The sequence below is a fragment of the Coloeus monedula genome (genome assembly GCF_965178545.1).
Source record: "Coloeus monedula genome assembly, chromosome: 8".
NCBI classification, from domain to species: Eukaryota; Metazoa; Chordata; class Aves; order Passeriformes; family Corvidae; genus Coloeus; species Coloeus monedula.
Genome location: NC_138788.1, coordinates 16,183,868 through 16,206,135, shown reverse-complemented (window position 1 = coordinate 16,206,135; position 22,268 = coordinate 16,183,868). Strand labels below are relative to the sequence as shown.

Below are 22,268 nucleotides of genomic sequence, written 5' to 3'. Positions count from 1 at the left end.
CACTATGGTCCCTTCCAACCTGGCCCATTCTGTGGTTCTGTGATTTATGTAAATTCAGTGGAATATTTTTGGATCATTTTCATTTTACTCCATTGTTTTAGGCTTGGTTGCACTCCAAAGATGAATGCAAGCAGCTCTTGAAGTTACCCACTGTATAACCCAGGCTTATATTCTCTTTTTGTTTAGCTTCAGTTCCTCAGTAGTTTTACTTTGTCTGAAGTAATTCTGAGTTGTCTGCCTATGGTAGCAGTATTGTTGCTACTCAGATTTTTATATTTGGGATATGGAAAGGGAAAATATTCTTTGCACATCCTCTGGTCACCCAGTTTAGTGATCCATGCTTCTATCTGTAAATTCCGGGGTTCCTTTGGTGTTTCTAATATTATGAAATGAGAGTACCTCCAACTTCGGTGGATAATATTACAATTCACATTGTATTTGTTACATTCTCTCATGGCTTTGTCTGAAAGTGTCATATTGACAAGTGGCAGATTCAGCTGCAGGTGGAAAGAATGAGACAGATGACAACAGGAGTGGAAGAAAGATGTGTTTCTTTAGCCCAGCTTCTCTTTGGTCGGTGCAAGCTGTAGGTTTCACTGTTGATAACGGCACTGATTTCAATTATTTTTTGTAATATAATTATCAACTATGACATATATTATTTTGTTTAAGGAGATAGAATAGTACAAATTCAACATGCCATATGTTCAGTGAATTAAGTATCAGTGAATAGTTTTTATGTTGATAAAGTAGACATGCTTTCATGGAGATCAGGTTTTTGCCCAGTGCTGTGTAACCTTTTCATTACTGAGATAAAACAAAGAACAATTAGATCAATCTGATACTCCTTTAGGGTATCAAGTAAGAGGGGAAATTTAAATATTATAATTTTACTTTTTAGTGGTACAACAGCTACTAGAACACCATGTTTAGATTTGGATAAATCTGTGGGTCTAGAAAGTTGATGGGACACTGAGGACAGAATGGTGGGATCAAGGCAAATGATTTCTTGGAAGACTGGATGACATGGTGAGAAATTCCAGGAAATTCTGTCTATCTTGGGTAGCCAAGGGGGTGTAAAGAGCTGATCACAGTATGTCAATAGTAGCACCTCAAGTGAACAGCACAAGGAATAAGAATTGGAATTTCCATCTAATATGGGCAGTGGGTATGAGAAGACCCAGCTGTTGCAACTGAAGCTTACAAACCCAGGGTAGAAAAAAAGAACAATTTTAATGGCAGCACTGATTTGTTGGAACAGATTTCCCAGAATTGTGACAGACTGTACATAGATGGCAGTTTTTTAGCTAAGACTGGAAGTGCTCAGTGCACGTCAGCTGTGTAAGTAACCATGGTAACAGCTGAAACCAAGATAAGTTCGGCAGCCCTATAAATGAGCAGTTACCCTGTCTGGCAAAAAACCCTTCCCCTCACCCCCGAATTGTAGTATGTCCTGAAGTTTTGCAAATTTGGGGGGAAGAGTTTTTTGAGCTGAGGAATAAACTTGGTTAAGTGCTTTCTGGGTTTTATGGATAGGGACTGCTAGCTGGAGCATTTCTTCAATGGGATCATGGAAAGCCTCTCAAAGAGACAGAACCCAATGCATTTTAGGACAGTATTCATTAAATTCATCACCTCAAGGAATAAAACTTCTCACTGGTATTTCATGGCCAGACTGAGCTCCAGAGGTCTACACATAGGGCTTGGAAGGCACGTTTTGAGATAAATCAACTCTCCTGCTGTTTTTTCTCTCCTCTCATTCAGGGTGAAGGTATCTTTCAAGTGAATATTAATTATTAATAAGTTCAAGAAAAGTAATTATAAAAATTATTTAGGTTAGCTATGTTATGCAGTTCATCTGCCACTTGCTAGGAATTTCTGATATATAAACATGGACAAGAAGTCTCAACAGGTCTGAACTACTTTATGTAGGATATTATTTAAGCGTTAAGAAAACCTAAAGCAGAAGTGCTGTGACAGTGTTTTTTCTGTACCCCAGTTTTGTGCTTCTACAAAACTGGAGTTTTAACAAATTGATACAATTACATTTTCCATAAGTATTTTGATTGCCTTTTCCTTTTATAGTGTCTAGTGTTTTCCACTGGTTTTAGTTTATTTTGGTTGACCAAAAACTATGTAAAAAATACACTGATGGGGTACTGCTCTTCTGTAGCTTAATGCCTTTGTGTATGATTTCTTATCTCTCATGCATTCATTTGTGAAGATCCTAAAATTAATTCCTGTTCCTGTGGTTAATCATTTCCATCAGAGATTATTTCTGTTTTCTAAGCAGATGCTTTACAGATTAATAGGCTATTGATTAATCACATCCTTTATATCCCTAAAATTCCAGTGCTTGTGTTCTGAAGTCATAAGGTAAGGCCTAAATATTCTTTCTTTAAAATTTTTTAATTTGACTGCTGCATTGCCTTCTCGTGGCTGTCCACTGTGGAAACAAAACTGAACATGGACACACTTACAGAATCATCAGCTTTCAAGACAATTTTACAGATTGAGAGATGGTAGCTGAAAATACAGAAGAGGCAAAGTGTGTCTTTCCTACATGCTGGGTCTTCTGTCTGGGACAGCAGTCATCATCGAAGAGGGAAATCTCACTTTACAAATGTATGAATAATTCAGCCTGTGAGCTCTCAGGCCATGACAGGGACTCCAGTTCTTCTAGGTGGGATCCAGAAGTGAAAGCCTTCAGAAGATACTGTTTCTGCCTCTTGATCCCTCCCCCCCACACACCTCCAAACCATGTGGAGCTTACCTTCAGGCAGGTCATCAGCTCTTCAGAGGAAGACAGAAGAGACAGAAGTAGGAACAGAGGCAAAACCAGAAATGTTTGGTATTTTCCTTTTGTTGTGTTTTTGAGTTTTTTTTCCTGACAGTGCTGTTGGTGAGTATTTCTGATAGGGACAACACTAGCTTCATCTTTGCCTCTTCTCTATTTCCTATGTGCATGTTCAATTAAATATTGTTTTTCATTTATCTGGAAAAAGTCACTTTAAAGGTTGCCATTATAGACCAGTGCTCCTATTCCTATTTTATTGTTTGATGACTTTTATGCACTGGGCTCATATTATTGTGATCTGGGGGTTTTTTGTTCAGTTTGCTGCTGACTAAAAGCATTTTAAAACCCATTGGACATTTGACAAACACAGCAAATTGCTAGTGCAAACAAATTCATGAAAATTATCCCTAGAAATGTTAGTATGAATGTCATGTTTGAGTTACTTATATGACATTTTCTAACTGGAATTCTGTTTTAGTATCTTTATTGGGGATTTTTGCTTTGTTTGTTTCTGTGGGAATGGGGAGGGAGGATACCACAATTTTGTAACCTTAAGGATGTTCTGAAGGAAATAGGTTAGCTCCCACAGCAAGCAGTACCCACGCTGGCTTTAAAATTCAAATGTTTCATTAGGCTACCTTTACCACTGGCAGCTTTCTTTACATTCTGAAATCCTTCAAAAAAACTGCCATAGAACATGAAGCTATCACATAAAGTTGATTTTATGTTTTCAGAGTCTCAAGCTACTTAGTGCAAATAAAATTTCGTGCCAGTCAGCCCTAGATGTGTTACAGCACTGTTAAAGCCCGGCCTGTTAATTACAAGTGTTTTGCAGTTAGGGTGATGCACTGATTTCTTGGAAATAGGTTTCCTTCAGCAGCATGTAGTTTTACAGTACAGTCAACAGAATGTTGCAGAATAGCAATTATGGGAATAAGGAGAATGCACAAGCTATTGGAGTGAACGCTTTAATGCTGATACATTTTTTCTGATAAAAGCAACTCAGATAAGAGGATATGCAAGTTATTGTAGCAATTAGTTTTTCTAAGATGTCTATCTATATGAAATGTTTCCTGGTAGGGAGAAAAACCACAACTTTGTAGTAGAATGCAAAGTTTATTACATTTCTAGACTACATTATCCTTGTCAGCTAGATTAAAGCATTCTCCTAGTTTCTGTCCTATATTACCCTAACAAGTGAGGAAATAATGTAGTGTTGTTACAGGGAGTAGCTTATAAATTTTGACATAAGTGTGAGAGAAATCACTTGAAATGTGAAGCAACCAAGAGGAATAATTAGGAGCAGCAGAATGATCTCAGTAATATGACAATAGTTTCTAAAGCACCCCACAGGATTGAAATCATCAGGTTTGCTTGACCTATATCTTTAATAATACAGCTCATTGCCCTTGTATTGAAGCTAGAGGGTAGGACAAAGTATAAGCTTTATCATGTTTTAGGAGAAATTGCAAAAAGTTTATTTATTAACACAGCACGAAATGGCCCATTTCTATGATTACCAAACAGGAAAGCAAGTTGGGCCACAGTTCACCACACAGAATACTTTATAGTCAAGCTTGGCTGGCAAAAAATATTATGTAACACTCAAATAAGATAAATGGCTGCATTGGCAGTGGGAATAACCTTCTGTTTAATTAGAAAATAAGAGCTATATGGGACAATAAAAATGGTTACTGCTGCCCTCAGTCACTGTTTAATAAATATGATAGTGCTGAAGATAATGCTAAGTGTTATTTATTTGTGTAATATCATGGGCTCAGTAATTGTTCATGTTCGTGATAGTTCCCCTGCATGTAGAGTGAGTCCATTTCATGTTTTCTTTGTTTAATTTTTAAAAAGGAAAGAGGATTTTTTAAAACTGTTTTTAAAAGCCAAAGATATGTTAACACCTCAGTGTTGCTGTAAACAAACTACTGGTTTTCTTAGCTTACCTTCAGGATAATTAAGCTTTGAAGCTGAGTCTAGGCTGGATTGTCTATCTGCCTTGGATATGTTTTTACGTCTTTGAGAGGAGAGCATAATTTGAATTTTCAGCTGCCCATTTCATTGCGGCTGTGTAGAGTTCTAAGGTCTGGTTTTAGCATGGTTTTACCTTCCTTTGGAGGTTTAAGCACTAAACATGCAAATCAAGTCCAGCAAGGCAGAGTGTGGAAGACTGAAGATTTCAGTGAACCTTCTCCCTAAAGGGAATAGTTTTCACTAGTAAATTGAGCATCAAATTGTGCTATGTGCATATGTATCAAAAGTTTCCTTTCTCTGTAGAGCATGTTTATTGGATATGGACATTGTTCAGAGGCTTCACCTCTTCAGGAACATACACATATTTATCAAATGCTTGACAGAAAAGCAGGGCATGGGATGCATTTCACAATATATTTTTAACAGGCTTGGTATCCCAGCCCTATTGCTTTTGGTCACAATCTTTCTATTTCAAATCTATAGTAAGTACAGGGATTTGAAAAAGGATATCAAAGACTTTTCTTGGTTTTATCCAAAGGGATAATTCACAAGATGTTTCATCAACAAGCTTTAACCCCTCCTTCCTTCCCTACTTTCCTTCCCGCCCCAAATGTGGACTGTGTGTCAAGAGGCAAAACAAAACAAAACAAACCCCCTTTTCTTCACACAATTCACTTTAAGCTTTAAAATCCTCCAAAATCCCCAATCTCCCTTTGCAGTCTGGTTCCCACTCTCCAGCTTTCCTCATCTCCCTCTGAAAGAAAAAAGCTCTTCTTTAAGGGACTGATAGGTTGTAGAGCGATGCTTAGCAACAACATTCCTGTGCCTTAAGTAGCTGCAAGCCCCTAGCTGAACCCTTTGATGTGACTGTCAGGGCAGATTTATTTTGTTTTAGCACATTGTCTACTTGTCCAGATGTATCAGGAGATAAAAAGGAGTCATGTTTACACTCTTTTTGGGAGGGGGAGGAGGGGAGGAGATGTAATTAAATCGCATTTTTGATGAATCTCTGAGAGAGATCGAGATGAAGAACAGAGGAATTGGCTTGAATGTAGAGGGGAAACCCATTTGCCTGCCCTGACACCTGACATTGTAGGAAGATGAAGTGTAAAGCCAAAGCACAATGTGTTGATTTGGTTCTGCTGAACCCTTTAACTTTGTAGTTTTGCATGTGTTGGTAGTTCACGAGAGTCCAGAAAGGCCTGTTAGAGAGTAGCAGTTGTGCACCACAGAGTCTTTCCTGTGTATGTATATATTTGTCCAGGTTGAAAAAAATGCGGTTTTCTCTATAATATTAATGTTATAGATCACATATCCCAAAGTCTCTGGCTATGGTAAGTGGCTGTCAATCAAACAATTAAAGAAAAAAAACAAACCAAAAACAACCAAATTGAGCCTCAGTGATCTTGGATAAACAAGTGTGCAGTGTGAGGCAGGCCTTGCCGAATTCTCCTGGAGAACAAATACCACAGATAAATCCATTTTTGTTTATTTGCTTTTAACTTGCACATTTAGCAACACCATTCTGAGCTCTATTAATAACCTGCAGTGTGCAGTGACAAGTCTGATTCCAGCATTCAGTATGCTGTGGGTATGCCAAGTGAATAAAATGCTAGTTTTAATCTGCTGTTACAAAAGTTACTCTATTTGCATTTTAAATAGGTTACACTGCAGCACCCCCTTCTGCTGACTGAATAGAGTGACAAGAGGTTTGAGCTGCAGTTCAGTTCCCACATGACAGAATGAAGATGCCTTGAAAGCATTTTTAACCTTCCAATTTCTTAATTCCTGTGCATATTAGGCAAGGATATCAGCACAACTTAGCAACAGTCATTAAAGTACTGTTACCTTATACTTTTTTAGAATCTAGCTTTCATTTTTGTGCAACATTTTCCATGCTTCCTAAAAAACTAAGGCAAGCAGAAGGTACCAGGATGAATAGCAAAGCGAAGTAAGCCCTCTAGCATTGCAAACAATTATGCCTGGCCTGTGAAATGTATACACGGTTCTGCATTCCTCTGATTATCATTGAATGTGCTTGCAAGTGATGATATTACATTACTGATTTAATGTATGGAACAGTCTTGGAAGTTTCTACCTAAAAAAAGCAACTTAACTTGATGATTTTGCTTTCAAAGAATCTGTGGGTATCAGATTGGCAAAAGGAGCTGGAGAAGTTCTGAGTCACCTTATTTCAAAATCTAGATCTATGAATAGTAGTGAGTTACGGTATCACATGTAATGTGTATTTGAGTTCTACATCAGTGTTGGTATGCAGCTCGTGTACTGTTGCTATGCCATAGCATAGCAGGAATCTTGGCAATTACTCCACTACTGCTATGTTTTGTAGCTGTGATGTAATTGGTTGAAAAATATTGCAGGGAATTACTGAAGGAACCTTGGAATCTAATATATTATCAGTGTACTTCCCTTCACATTGACTTACCTTGGCACCTTCTGTTGTAATCTTTAAAAACTCCATATTACTCTTTCACTCCTTCAGAACTGTTGGGCAGTGAGTGAAATACAATAAATGTCATGTTTGGGTGTTGGTGAGGTGGGGTCTTAAAAAAAGGTTAGTGTCTGCTAGCATCTGAAAATTCATTTGTGGTTCACTTCACAAGGCACTTCAAAGAATAGTTGTCTATGACAACTCCAAATTCTCTAGCAACAGTGGCAGAGTTTTGTGGTTTGGGTTATGACAGGCTTATGTGTGGTTTGCTTTGTCCTTACACTTTATTTTACTAGTGTGTGAGCCCAATGAAAATGGAAAGAAGGTAGCATGTGTGATCTCAGATATGAAGGTAAAGATGCTGATAGAGAAATGTAAGGTAGAATGTATAATAATTGTTTGGACTTACTCAGATCAGGATTCAAGGCCAGCAGATTTTTTTCTTTATTGTTTTATACTTCTGGGGGTCTTTTGTTGAGTTCTTGATTTTTATTAGTACCAATCTAACAGATGAAAAGCATTAAGAAATCTATTTTAGGGATGAGTATGATTGAGCAACTTTGAATTTATTTTTAGTGTGATTTTAAATTAATTTATTCTTACTTTAAAACCTAACATTACAGTGAATAGATTGCTTGTTGGATTATATGAATGGGTATTGCTTTCATTCACTGTTGTGTGGCTAGCATGTTAAAGTGCTCCTTTAGGGACAGATTCTGTTAACTACTGTAATGAAAGATACTGAGCCACTTGAGCAGTAAGGTTTAACTTCTAAAAAATGAATATATTAGAATGCGGCATAGGAGTAGGGAGAGGTGGTAATAGTTACTTCCCTTCGACCCATTAAACTGAACCTGAGCTGAAGAATCTCTTGTATCCTTCTGCCTTTCCGTGTAAGTAGCTGAGATGCACTTTTGAAAAAGATAGAAGGCAAATACTATGCAAGAAGTCATCACTTTTTATCTAATGAACTTGAAAAAATAATAAGAAAATATTAAGAAAATGCTAAAATTCTTGGCTTTTGAGCAATATAAATTGAAAAAGAATGGTCTTGGAAGTTAAAAAGCCTAATGGGTGTTTTTGTATGCTATATGTTACAGTAGAACAAATCAATTCAGGCTCCTTAGATGCAGTCATTGCCTTGTGATTATATTTGTGTAAAGTCTTGGAGCCTTTGATCAAAGAAAGGCATTTGTGACTAGGTCTAATCCAAGCTCTTTAAGGTGTTTAACTTGCACGGGGGGGAAGAGGTTGATAACAGCTGGGATTTAAATTTAGTTTTGCTGAACTTTTGTTTTGAAAGGATTTCTACTATACACTGCTTCCTTTTCCATACAGAAGATGGATCATTGAGTAAACCTAAAAGGGAAAGAGGATATGGGAGGAAATGGGTGGGGACTTGGAATTAATCTTCTGAAGAAAAATGTTTGATCAGCGGGTAGGAGAGTATGAAATCCTCTGATGTTGACAGCAGGCAACTTTCTGAGTAGTGTGTGATTGACAACTTTGATGCTCCAGTGGGGAGCAAGTGTCCAGCCGTGCTCAGGCATCCTCTGTCTGTGGGTGGTAGTGTTAATAATGTGGCAACTGGAAAGATTAATTGTGGACAAGCAGCAGGATTACGAGGAGGGCTTCACAGGTCTAAAAGGAACAGTGGTAGGAAGGCCTCTGATCTGTCAGCCCAAAAGGAAATTAGTTAGGGCAGGCTGGAGCAGGCTTTAAAAAGGGAGGGGGGGGGGAAGGGTAAGATGGAGTAATGGAGGAAGGGAAGCATTTAGGATATTAAGGCAAAATGAAGAGGATATTGAAAAAGGTCATACAGGGATGGGACTAGTGTTCTTGAAAGACCTTAATACACTGCATCCTCTCACAGCACATGCAGAGTTCAGCTTGCTTTGCAGAGAACTGCAAAGTGACTTTTGTAGTGGTTAGAGCTGCCTCATTAGGTAATACCTGTTACTTGTTTCCAAACAAGCGTGAGAATAAACTCAAATTAAGGATTTTCAAGGATATCTAAATGCAAAATACGTAGCAGAGAGTTTACTTAAGCTGTTTCTGCAAGTTACTAACTGCTGTGTGTTTTACTTCCCACCCTTTTTGGTAGAAGTAGGGATTTTGCCAATAAATTCTGTGTTACCATTAAAGAGGCCATTCATCATGCTTACTAATGTTATTAATCAAGATACACCACAGTACTCTTAAAATGAGATCATTTTGATAAATCATGTATGACATGAAAAGACTTTATTCCTTTTAAGTGCAATTTAGACTGTAATTTTTTTCCTCATTTATGATTCATGGGAGAAACATGGATAAAATTCCCTTGCACATTTACACCTTATCTTCAGTAATAATTCAAAACTGCTCTTAGATGAAAATTCAAGGGCTGATTCACCAAAGCTGGATGCCAGCTCATTATTTTCTGGCATTCAGTAGTCCAAAAATAATGTCCATACATTAGGTACTTTTCACAATAGTTGAATTTGGCTGCACACCAGACATATCGATTACACTCAATTAAGCCTAAATGCATAAGAATTATCTGATGTTCATTTGCATTTTTGATCCCTGCTTTCAACCTTGCAATTTAACATTAAGTGAAAACCGAAAGGTAAAGTAAATTCAAGTGAGAAGTGATAATCTCTCTTATAAGTGAACAAGGGAATGCTTTGAATCTGAAATGCTTTGAATCTTAAGCTCCACTACTTCTGTTAAATGAGAAAAATTCTCTTTCCTTTTCTTGTTAAAGGTTACTGAAATTGGAAGACCTGCCAAAATATAAAATCACTGTTCTTCTTCTTGTCCTAATACTACAATAGTTTGGCTACTGTATTAGTAGCATCACATCTGAAAATAAGCTGCTAAAATATCTGGAATGAATATTTGCTAAGGTTCAAGTCATACTCTTGATTATAGCTGAAAAACTTGTATTACTGATTAGATTTAAAAGTGTCAGTTAATGGGGTTTTTTGTTTAGTCCTGTGTTTAGAAATACGAAAATGAAATGTCTAGTAGAGAGATCTAATTTGGATAGCACAGTCATTTAAATTTTACTTTCTCAAACCACAATTCAAAGAGGATTGGCTTGTCTGAGTTACAGTTCCCCCTTTACTCCTTCAACAGCTGAAATATTTGAAGGAACTTGTGTGGTTGCCAAAAATAGCACAGCATTTTTATTTTTGAATCATCAGTCTCTACAAATTTGTTTTGATGCAGCAGATGAACAGTATGTCCTGATACTACACATGATGTTCCCTACTAGTATCTTCCAAGTATTGCATTTTTGTTCTTTGAAAAGTGGAATTCAGGAATTAAACAAATGAGCTTTTCTTTTTTTAGTCTAATTAGATTCCTCCACTCTTGAAAGCTAGTTGTCGGTGTGTCGTGGCTGACAATTTTCTTATAAATGGGTTAATTTTTTTTCATTCATTAAAGTGATTCTAATTTATGCTGGAGGTTTAGCAAAGACAACTGCTAACTCCTATCTAAGTCTGCTTGGCTGTGGAGCAAGGAAATTGGGAAATCCCATTCCATCAAGAACAGCCTCCTTTCCTAGTAAGGATGCTGTGCCACCTCTTGGTTTTCCAGAGCATCCCAGTGTGTTGAGGTGGGTGACAACTCTGGCCAGCCTGTTTGAACCCTCTGGCTGAGCTCCCAGCTGGGGAGGGGAGAGCCAGACCTGCTGTACTCTGCCATATGGAGTGCTCCACTTGGGGCTTGTTTTTGCATATTTTCGAGTCTGTTTCTCTATCCCTTCTTTCATGCTTCATCCCCTTTTTTTCACAGGCTGTATGGTTCCTAAGTTGATAGAAAAGCAAATACATTGCAAATAATGTTGTTCTTACCTGGCTATTCCCTAGGATGGAATAGTTAAAGACTTGATGTATGGTTGCTCTCAAAATTATTTTTTGGAGTTCTGTTGTGGTTTTTTTGGTTGGTTGTGGGGGCTTTTTTCCTGCTTCAGCTTCTACAATGGCTGTAATTTTGATGAACATGCTTTGCAAATCTGGTACTCTTTTTACAGTCCATTTAGTATCAAATACAACAATTTGGACAAAACAGGTTAATAGGAAGAGAGGTACCTCAGTTTAGCAAATGCTTGGTTATGTGCATGGCATGGGGACAGTGAATAGTCTGACTTTATTTGTCTTGTAAGTCTTAAGCCACATACTATGATATACTGCAAAAGTTGGATGACTCCAAGGTTTGCAAAACTACAAGCTGCTTCTAAAATAATACTGTTAGGATTTCTTTACTGAGTTATTTGGTGACCTGTTCCTATAAAACTGAAACTGCCAACCATTTTAAACAGCTTTCCTCAAAGCTATTTGTATGTATAGTTACTTTCCACTGCAACAAGAACTTCTGATGCATATGTCACCAATACTTGAAGACATAACTGTCACATGTCAATACTGTCACTGTCACAATATTCTTGTGAATATTAAGAGTAATGCAATCTATACAAATCTCTTTGGAAAATAGCTTAGGGCCAAATGTCAGTATGTGGTAGGGAAAACAAATAGCTGTCTTTCTGCTGGTGCACAGGCTTACTCAGAAAAGTGATTTGGAACTTGAGCCAGTGTTTGTGCAAAACAATCCTAACCCTGGATGATATTCCATAGAATTAAAGTTGCTCTAACTGAATGCTTAGCTCGAAGGTAATGAAAACTGTTCTATATTTGACAGGGAATTATATACTGTACATAAAATAACAGAAAAACACCAATAAACAAACCCTTCTGTTCTTGCTTTTCCTAAAATTGGAAATAAAGCTAAATTGCCCCTTCACTCCAATATCCTTTTTAGAAGCTCTTGAATTTTGCTCACTCAGTGGTATATTGCTGAAATGGCAAAGTCTCTTCCAGTAATTTTAGGAAAAGCTATCATCAAGCTGTCAACAGTCTAAATTGAGATTAAAAGTACCAAAGAGAAACCTTCACTATTATCAGAGTCCCAAATAAGTACACTTGAATAGGCAGATAACATCTAGAGTGTACAGTATGAGACTGCTTATTCTTCCAGTTTTTTTGAGTGATTTACAGGGATGAAGTCTGATGTTAAATAGTGGCGTTTTTCTTCTTTTCTTACCCAGAACTACTCGACCCAAAGAAAACATATAGTTGTGAACATATGCCTGTTCTTGGAATTAGTTTCAAATATCCCATAGCTGGGTGTTAGGGGTTTCTATCTCTCCCTCTGACACGTTATGTGCCCTTGGCTCATATTGGTCATCAGAGAGATTTCCAATAATTCATAGTCCAGAGTAGATTGAGCTGCAGGTTTGCAGTTCACCAAAATCAGGGTATTATTCATTCTGGCTGAAGGTGAGAGTTATGTCTGTAGCAATATGTCTCTTAACAGGAGGTTCCCTGGAAAGGGTTTATTATCACTGGTGAGTCAGCAGAGGCAGGCTATTCTGTATTTTTATTCATATCCAGTAAGTAGCATCCTTGCTGTTTAGACAAACTTGTCTCTGTTAAGATCTCTTAAGATGTTTGTTTTGATGCATGATGCATCTTCATGTTGTGACCTGATTTTTCCTAGGGACAAAAATGGGATTATAACTATGGTCTGACATAGAAATTGATGGCTGCTCTCCAAAAGCAAAAGCTCAGTATGCTAATCTACTCAGTCACCTCTTAACATTTTATGTACTATCATTTAGGAGTCCAAAGCTACAACAAGGAAGATTTCTAAGTTACAGCCTTTAACAAACTATTACCCTGATTAACTTTCATTGCTATGGATTTCTGATTATTGTTCTCAGGTTTGGTCTGGCCATTAAGATTTGAATCTGTATTTATGCTTTTCTTCCCCAAAACATTGTGGCCCTATTTTATGCTTTTATATTAACCAGCCATTGGAGAGCCAGGGATTCATAAATTTTGAGGATATGTTCAGTTATAAAGTAAGATTGAGGTGAATTCCTTTGATTGACTTTTGCAGCTTAGAAGTCAATATATCATTAGAGAACAAAGTGCACAGAAGATAGCAATTATTTTCTCAAGACTCCCTTTAGTGAATTATCCTGAGATTCAAGAAATAGTTTAGCTTTTGGTTTTTTTCTCTTTATTTGCCTTATTTTTCTATTAGAAATTATTGTGTAGCTTCCAGTGAACACTCTCCTTTGTGTCTTCTATTTAAACACATAATCTTTTTATGTCTGTTGAAATGGGTACATTGTAAATACTCCAGAGCAAACTTCATATCTGAAACTGGACATATCACTACTATGTCACCAGCCTAAGTTAAACTTAATTTTAAAAACTGACAATGATTCATATTCGCCAATACAGTCTTTTATTTTCACATCTTCTCCTAGCAATGCAACACTGCTGTTCCATAACTAAAAAGCAAGATGGTAAATGTGGCTTGTCTAAGCTTTATATTTCTTTTATGTATCTTTCCTTCAGTTGAAACATCCAATGGAATTAAGGTTAGTTTATTGTAAACTATAGCTCTTCAGTCTAATCTTTTAAAATGGGAATCCTAGGATCTTGAGACTTATGGAGAAAAAAATGTGTTTCTTCTCTTCTCCTTAACATTTTGCTTTTAAGGGCTCTGTGCAAGTCCTCTTGGGTACTTATTTCTTTTATTAGACTTCTGGTGTTGGTTTTAAGTGTTTATTGTAAACAATTCTATATACTTGTACACTTTTTTGCATTATAGTCACTGTAATGTGTAATACATCCCTTCATTTAGCTCACAGGGCAGTGGAATGGGAAAATCAGTTGGGATTTTTTTCTTTAGATTTGAAAAGTACAGTATCTTAGCCCAACTTTCTATTTCATATCTCCTTTCTTACATGTGGACTCACCCACAACTTCCTTTGGGTAAATATTAATCTGTTTCACCAAGAGGAAAATTTTTAACATTGCCTAAAGATTTCTAACAAAGATGGTAATTTTTTTTTAAGCTGTCAGCTCTATGAAAATATTAGTTTAGTGATGATACATAATGTCATTGTGTAAACTCCTGTGAGTACAGCAACCTTGAGGAACTGCAAGCAGCCTTAACAAAAACAAATTAATCCTTCGTGGCTGGTGACTCTGTGCACCTGTAACCACATCACAGCACTCATCCTGCAGGTGCCTCCGCTTTGCCTAATCACTGACCTCCACTCAGAGCACTGATAGTGTTTGTTTTGTCACACAGGCCTCCAGTGCTGCTGCCCCTGCCTCTCCAGAGATGCACTATACACCTCTGCCTCCTGGATCCAGAGACCTCACCAATCACAGAGGTATGAGCTAAATTTTATTGGTATGAACTACTGCAAGGTGTTAAGCTTTGCTCTAAGGCCTTCCCTGTATCAGTTACTGCTGCCTTTCACTTTACAGAGAACACCGTGCCTTTCAAGCACTATATGAGAAAACCATACCTGTCAAGACTACAGATTTTACCTCATATTAAATAGGATTTACAGGTAGTCTATCTGGAAAGCAAATAAATCTATGGATAATAACATTCAGTGATTTTTGTGTGTGTGAGAGAGAGAAAAATGTAAAGAGATTAGAGTACTTAAACATTGCTAAGTAGATGATTACATGCAGCATTGGTGATTTTGAGAGAATTTGTAAACTTTCTAATATTTTTAAAGTGAGACCTTTTTGGCAGTTTAGAAATTTAGGACTATAATTTTGAAATGTTAACACATTTTCATTGCAATAAAAAGGGATTCTTCTCTGTTTCTATTTCCCTTTTCATCAGTCCTTAGAACTTAAAAAGCACCTTGGGCAAATTCACAAATTCCTTCTGCATACCTATGAAACAAAAAGTTCAGGGAACAGGTGAAAAACTGAAGCAGTCAGGAAGGGTGCATTCTAAGCTTTTTCACCTTTTTTTTTTTTTTTTAAAGAGAAATTTGTAAAGCTTTCAGCACTTTTTCAGCTTAAAACCAGAGCAACAATTATCTTATTTATTTCCCATATTACCCATTGATTCTACATTGATCATGTAAACCATTTGTGTAGAGGCAGGTTTTGTTTAGGATACCAGGATCAACGTCAGCCTTATATTTATGAATTGACAGTAGCTTAATTTTAATGTGTGTCAAATTCTGCAGCACTACAGAGGATGGAAGCAGCTTTAGTAGAATTCCTTATTACTTGAAACCTCCTGAAAGAATCAAGCAGGTAATGCCCTTGAAGAAGGATCTGTGATTCAGGTGTGAAGGATTAGAAAAGCAGCTGACTGGAATTTAATTTGTTGCAGCCTCTATCACTGTTGTTGTGCTAGAGCTGAGGATGAGTATGAAGCTACACCCTGGCCTTGGTGTAAATTGCTGTGGTGCACTGGAAATCAGATGTCCTGGAAGTGCTCTGGGTGCATTGTATTCTGACACTGAGCTCATGTAGAAACTGATACTTTTTAAAGAGAAAGGACCAACCAAAATCATGAATTTGAGCACACACCCGGACTTCAGAGATTAAAAAAAAAATTCGCCTCTCCCTCCCCCCCACCCCAAAACCCCTGCAGCCCAGTGCCCTTCCTTCCCACCCTCCCTCCTCCCCCCATTCCCAAGATAAGTAGCTTTGATTTTCAGATAACCATGTTGGCTTTGAGGTTGGATTTCTGGTGTTGGATTAAGTGGCTAGGGTCTACTAACACAATAAATAGAATGACAGAATGTTGCAAATCCCTGAGTTCTCTAAAAATACTTTAAAAGTGCCCTTAACAGTTAAGCCAGGTATATTCAGATTTTTCATTTAGGTGATAGTGTATTGGAAGTATGGTTTCATGGTTTTGTTACCTGACTTGGCAAAAGAAATGCTGGTAGTCTTGAGTATCAAAAGCTGTGTGCCTGCATTATTGATTGACTCATCTTGCAGCACAGAGTTGTGTGGCTGCAGTTGGTGTTGCAGACACGTCCAGTGGGTGTTTGTTCAGAGCAGGAATTTGCCAGGCTCTAAGTACCACTGTCCTCACCAGGGTTTCAGAATGCCTGCCCCCTTGCTATGAAAGGGGAAAATTATATTCCACAAATCACCAACTTTCTACCCTTAGCAGTTCACTGTCTTTAATCTTCCCAGAAATACTCTGCTCTGCATGCTAAATATGCTGAAAATTTCCTTGTTATTGAGCACAGTTATGAATAAAGTGAATGGAGAAGAGTGTCATCCAAAGAAAGGGCAAAATTGGTCCTTAAAGAGACACTGTTAGCATGATCTGATAAGTTTATATATATATATATGTGTGTGTGTGTATATATATACACACACACATATTCACAAGGAAATAATTAAGGAAATTTTCCAAAGTTCCAAGTGTTGGAAGAACCAATTCCAAACTTAGAATAACCTGCTGGCAAGGCCCATTAACTCAATCAACTTCTTCTATACAAAGAAAAATTTTGAAGTTCAGAGGCCCATAAAAGATTAATTGCAGTCAATAGAAAAATCTCCAAGGAAAGAGTGAAATACTTAAGCATGCTATTTTAGGTTCTGAATATCTTCAATTTTTTTCTTCATGGAATGCTTTCAGTGTTGTAAAGTAGGACTGAATCAGCTGTTGCATATGTAAATACTGGCAGTTTTCAGTGCGTACTGGAATGAAGTATGCTGTAAGTTTGTGAGTGTTATTTGTCCCTGGAGAAACTTGTTTACCAGAATCCTGAAGTTTGGCAAATAGTTTGGTACAGCTGTAAATTGATTTTTGGGGGACTGGGTGGGGGAGCAGGAGCAAGCTGGATGTATTTGATTGGTACAGTTTCACTTGGGCATTTCTCACTCTATTTAACTATGATTTTTTACAGGGAGAACAAAACCATATAATATGCATGGATTACACCATGTCTCTTATAGCTTTTGTGCTCATGCATGCAGTATATAATTTCCAGTCAGGATCTGATCCTTTAGGCTGACTCCATATTTTGTACAGATGATTTCAGGAATGGTTAAAATCTCACTCTCTTTCAAAGCCCATAGAAAAGGCATATAACAGGGTGATGTTAGCATGGAACGATGTGGAATGATCACTGTAACTATTATATTAAGTGTCATGATGCTTGAGTATATAAGTACATGAAGAGAGAAATAAATATTGGAGACACAGTTTTAAGCTTTAGAAAATTTCTCCCCATCTTGGGAAAGTTGTTTTCCCTTATATTACAGTGTTGCTTAGACCCACTCTTCTGAGCTGAACCTTCCCTCTGTCCCACTGTTCATATTTTTCAGTGAAAAATCTACAGGCTTTTGATTTAAATTTTGGGCATCTGACAGTAGTGTGACTTGATTCTTTATGTGATCTGATTGCTGTGCTGTCAGACAAGGCTTCCAAAGTGATAATTCTATAGCTGCCTATATTTTTGTTTTGATTCCAACAGTGATCTCAAACTTCTAAGGGTCTTCCCTTGGTCTTTGTTAAAATAGGATTATGTATTTTACTTTATATGGATTTACTTGTGTGAAGTTTGTGCAGTTCTCTTGCCTAGTTAAAACAAGTCAGTTTGAAGACACAGCCTCCTCTCATACAAAGTGCTTCTTTTGTTTCTATATTCTATACGTTGCTTGTATTGTTCTAGCTTTCAAATTTTCTGGTGAAATAAAATGTATAGGCCCCACATTCCTGTCTGCTTGTTCAGATCTACCTGAAAGAATCAAAGAGAACAGTTACTTGTTGTTGTTTTTTAATAGAAATGGCCATGCTCCCAATACACAGAAGTGATGAAATGTAGTGGCTTTTAGAAGAAATTGGCCCAAAAATTTTGGGGCTTACGTAATTCTTTTTTTTTAGTGGCTTGTATGTATGGCCCATGTACCCTTCTGCCTTTACTGATAATTTATTAACTGGGTACATATCTTGAAATAGAAACTTCAATTCTTAACATAGTTGACATTGATGAAAAATTTTGAAGTCATAGTAATGCATTTGTAAGGATAATTTGTCTGATGTGTGGAAAAAGGCCCCTCATCCTTCACCCACTCAGGTTGTATATTTGGTTTTTTATGGTGGCATGCTTGCTAAGGAAGTCCCTTTATGTGTAAGCATTCAAACTTAAATTGCCATCTAAAAAGAACAGTGCTTTCCAGTTGGTGGGGAAAATAGTAATTTATCATTCTATCTCTTCAGAAGCAATATCACTAAATCATGACTATCATGAAAATCTGGTTTTCCCATACAAAAGTGTGTGCTGGATGCCCTTTGTATAAACAGTTATTTTATAGCATTGTCTATTACCTGATTTACTTGAAAACATACTAATTTGCCAAAGCCATTTGGTTTCCAGTAGCATTTTACAGCTGACTCCTCCTTTTCTTGTGCTCTTATTTCTGGGAAAAACCAGTGGTAAGTCTACCCCATAGCTTACTGGTAAAAGGAAGAAGAAGGAGTTTCCATTAAAAACTAAACCTGTATTTATGTGGTTTTTAGATCCTTAGCTTGGATTTAGGCCAAGGTTTAATAATTCTAATCTATTATGACTTGTAGAAACTTTCTGAAAAATCCACTGTCCTGTTTTGGTGTCCATACAGTTGCTTATCCAAGTGTTCTGGTATGTGCAGGCATTACATTGTTTTGTTTTATATTTGAATGATGAGTGCCCAAATGAAAAATTGGTATTTATTCTACCAATATGTTTGAATCAACAGACATGTTTTCTTATTTTATAATCTGATTTTGAGAGTCATAAACTGCATTCAGATCCCATGCCCAGAAATCCAAGAACAGAGTATTTTGAAGCTTCTTATTAACCTTCTAAAGGTAATTTTATAGAGCCTTTTTGAACAAGGGAAACGAGAGGTTCCTTCTGCTCTTCAGTTTCTCTTTGTCTAACAGAGTTGTGCTGAAGGTTTCTTTCGGAATGAAGGTCTTTCCAAACTTCCACATTCCTAAGCAAACAAAAGTATGTAGGCATATAATCTGTTGTGAACTCACCTTGTTTCCTTCTGTGATCGTTATGCTGTGCTGTTGTACTCAGAGTATCCGGCGTAGTAAATTTTCACTAATGACTGGGATGTTCATACAAAAGTCCTTCTGATTGACTGTTAGGGTGTGGGACACAGAAAACCAGCTAGTAGCTTTGTAGGAGTTTAGCTAAATTCTAGATGGAGATAAAAGTGGACTACAGAATGCACAAGGGTTTAGCCATCCAGTTAGGCTGGAATTCACAATCCAATAGATGTCAAAGGACACCTGCTACTTTCAAAATTTGGTATTGAAGGAAAAAAGTAGCAATTTTGGAGAGCCAGAGGGAGGTGTTTAATTAAAGTGATTATCCTCCAAGGATTTACCCATTCTGTCTCAATTTGATCAGCCTGATCATACATTATAAATATTCTTAGGTTCATATGGAACTAATAGTGTCTATCAATCCTTCCAGAATTTGGACTAGAGTTTTTATATACTACTTCAAAATATTTGAAGTAGAATGACAAAATTGAAACACACCTCTTAATAATAAATGTTAATACACCAAGTTCTTATTTTACACATGCATTGTGAAAAGCCATGCTGTCTTTAAATCACAGACATAAAAAGAAAAGGAAATTGGTTTACATAAAAACTTACTTCCAGAAAGATAAGTATCCTGTTTATATTATCATTGCGGTCCTCTCTGTTGTTGTTATTGACACAGTTGTTAGGTGTTCACTGTGTTTTCAAGCCAGAGGCTTATTTAGAGTTTGAAGTTGATTGCTGAGGAAGTTGCAAAGCAATTTATGTAGCAACTTATCATAATTAGTTAGTTTTCTTAGTGTGAACTGCACTTTATGCTTGTCAATTGAATTTTCTGTGTATATGCATAAGCTCATTGTATTCTGTCAAAAAACCCCCAAATCCCAAAAAACCTATGGTTAGTACTTTATCATTCATTTAACAAAGTGTGTCCATATATGTATATAAGATGTATTTGCTTTAACTTATCTAATAACTAAGAATAGGATGAATAAGAAAATTGTGAGCAGATGCAATATGTGAAAGTTCTGTATCAGGCAAAGATGCTGTGATAGTGAGATATTTTCTTTGTTGTTTTACATAAAGTGTCCTTTGAAAATACCATCATTTTTAACCTGCATTGTGTTATGGTGTGTCCTAGACTGAAGACTTCTTAGGCCAGGATCTTCTCATCGTGAGATGAATAACCTTAAAATAAACAAACAAAAAAGTTCTCAATAGCATTGGGCAGATAAGATCATATTTTCCAGGGAAGGAACACTCAAAAATAAGCTGTGACATTTCCTATTAGTGCCAGGAAGTAGAAGTGCCCAACAGTGAGATGTGATGTGGTCATGACTTAGCCTCAAGGGGAGTGGGTGGAAATCCTCTTCTTTTGACACTCTGGGAGAATGCTAAAATAAGGGGTCTGTTAAGGAAAAAAAAAAAAAAAAACCAACTTAAAAAAAACCCCATGTGACTTGCTTGTATGAAGTGAAAAACTGGGTACTAGTTCCTTGTTTTTTAGTTTGGAAAATAGATGTTAATGGAAGCTCAAGACACATGAGAGAAGCATGGAAAACAAAGTGATGGTGAACATGAGTTATCAGTGTGAGAGAAGACTTGTTTAAGAAAAGATTTTGTTTTGCAGTCCTAGTTCCCTTTCGTTAAGGGGATATGAAAGAAAGAAAAAAAAATCCATCAGCGGCAAATTGGGGTTTTGTAGTCCAGATATGTGAGAAGGTAATGTCAGAAACTTAAAGAATTCTGATGCAAGATGTTCCTGGTGCAGCTGGAAGAAAGCAGGGCAGGGTTCTCTCATTCCTGCACTGGATGGCTCCTGCTGGTGCCCGTAGACTCGCCAAACCTTACACCAGGAGATGAGGTGAATGCTACCCACTCATGCCTATGTATTCAGGGGTGCACCTGATTTCATAGTTCTGACCATGATTTTTCCCTGCCAAGGAGGATTCCAGTTTACTGGTGTCTCAGTATTTCTGATGTGTTTGCTTTGTGGGGAGAAGAATAGGTGGAAGGAATGAGTGGAACAAAGTCGGTGGGGAGAAATGCTAGAAGGCATACTTCCTTAGGGAAGTGTACTCCAGGGAAATGCTTCTAGCTGGTAACAGGAGCTCACCTCTGTTAGTATTTGCCAAGTCTGCAAATGCATTAGACATCTCTCCTGGTTGTGTGAACTGATACACAACCAAAAATTTTGCCTTTCAAAGGAACTGAGAGGTCCAATACCCACACACGTGATCCACTCGGCTCTCAGCTGCAGAGTGGTTTATTGCTAGGCAGTCATGAAAGAACAGGTGAATTTTATCTGTTTACTGGAATAGAACTGCCACCAATGGCTGTGCTGTTTGTGGACCTATTTACCTCACTTGCTCAATAGTGATAATTTCTGCCAGCATCTGCATTTTTCTCTGTAAAGCACAATGACTTTCCCAAATGTGGAATAAATTGTAGCTGCATTTGAGTGTGACCTTGACTAATATGGTTCAAGAAATAAATTTTCTGGGTCATTGGATTCATATTCTTGTCACTAACAGGGTCAACAATTTTTTGTCTGTGTATACAAGGAATGTTGGATTTGAATCAGGATACTGTAGATTATTAAAACTTCAACATAAAAATGTATTGTTATCTTTTTGTATATTGCAGTATGGGAGCAACTAGTCATGTGCAAGTAGGTTCAGCTAAATGAGGTGGGGATGATATATAAAGTGATTTGCAGTTTTGCGTGAAGTCTTTCTTGATGGCCAGCAAAGTTAAGATCTGGTTTTAAATGACAGCATATTTTAATTTGTGAGCCTTCTCTGTGTTCTGTGGTTTGAAACTGAACCCAAGGGATGTGATCGAGCTGACCAGAAGTAAGTTCTAAGAGGATCACTTCCTGGTGTGCTGTGTCTCTGTGGGAATAAAATATGTGTGCTTCTCTGCAAGAAAATTTTAAAAGACAAAAAGAGAGTAATTAAGTGGTTAATCAAATCTAGATTAAAATATTATTAAATATCTCAGACGTTGGGCACAAAATTCCCATTCTGCATCTAATGGGATTTAGTAGTCTAAGACTCAGGCAGCCTCTCATAATTGTAAGTATTTTTTTTCCAAATATTATAGAGACTTTCATTTTTCCACAGTGCACATTCCCCCATCTGACTG

The 22,268-nt window shown here is 37.1% G+C and overlaps 1 protein-coding gene across 1 annotated transcript in view; it reads left to right on the top strand.

Annotated features, from left to right (window-relative positions):
* LRMDA (leucine rich melanocyte differentiation associated) overlaps positions 1 to 22,268 on the top strand; it is a 612,848-nt gene that overhangs the window by 503,058 nt on the left and 87,522 nt on the right. The window contains 1 exon segment of the mRNA XM_082285652.1: positions 14,388 to 14,472. Within this exon segment, the coding sequence (XP_082141778.1) occupies positions 14,388 to 14,472 (85 nt within the window).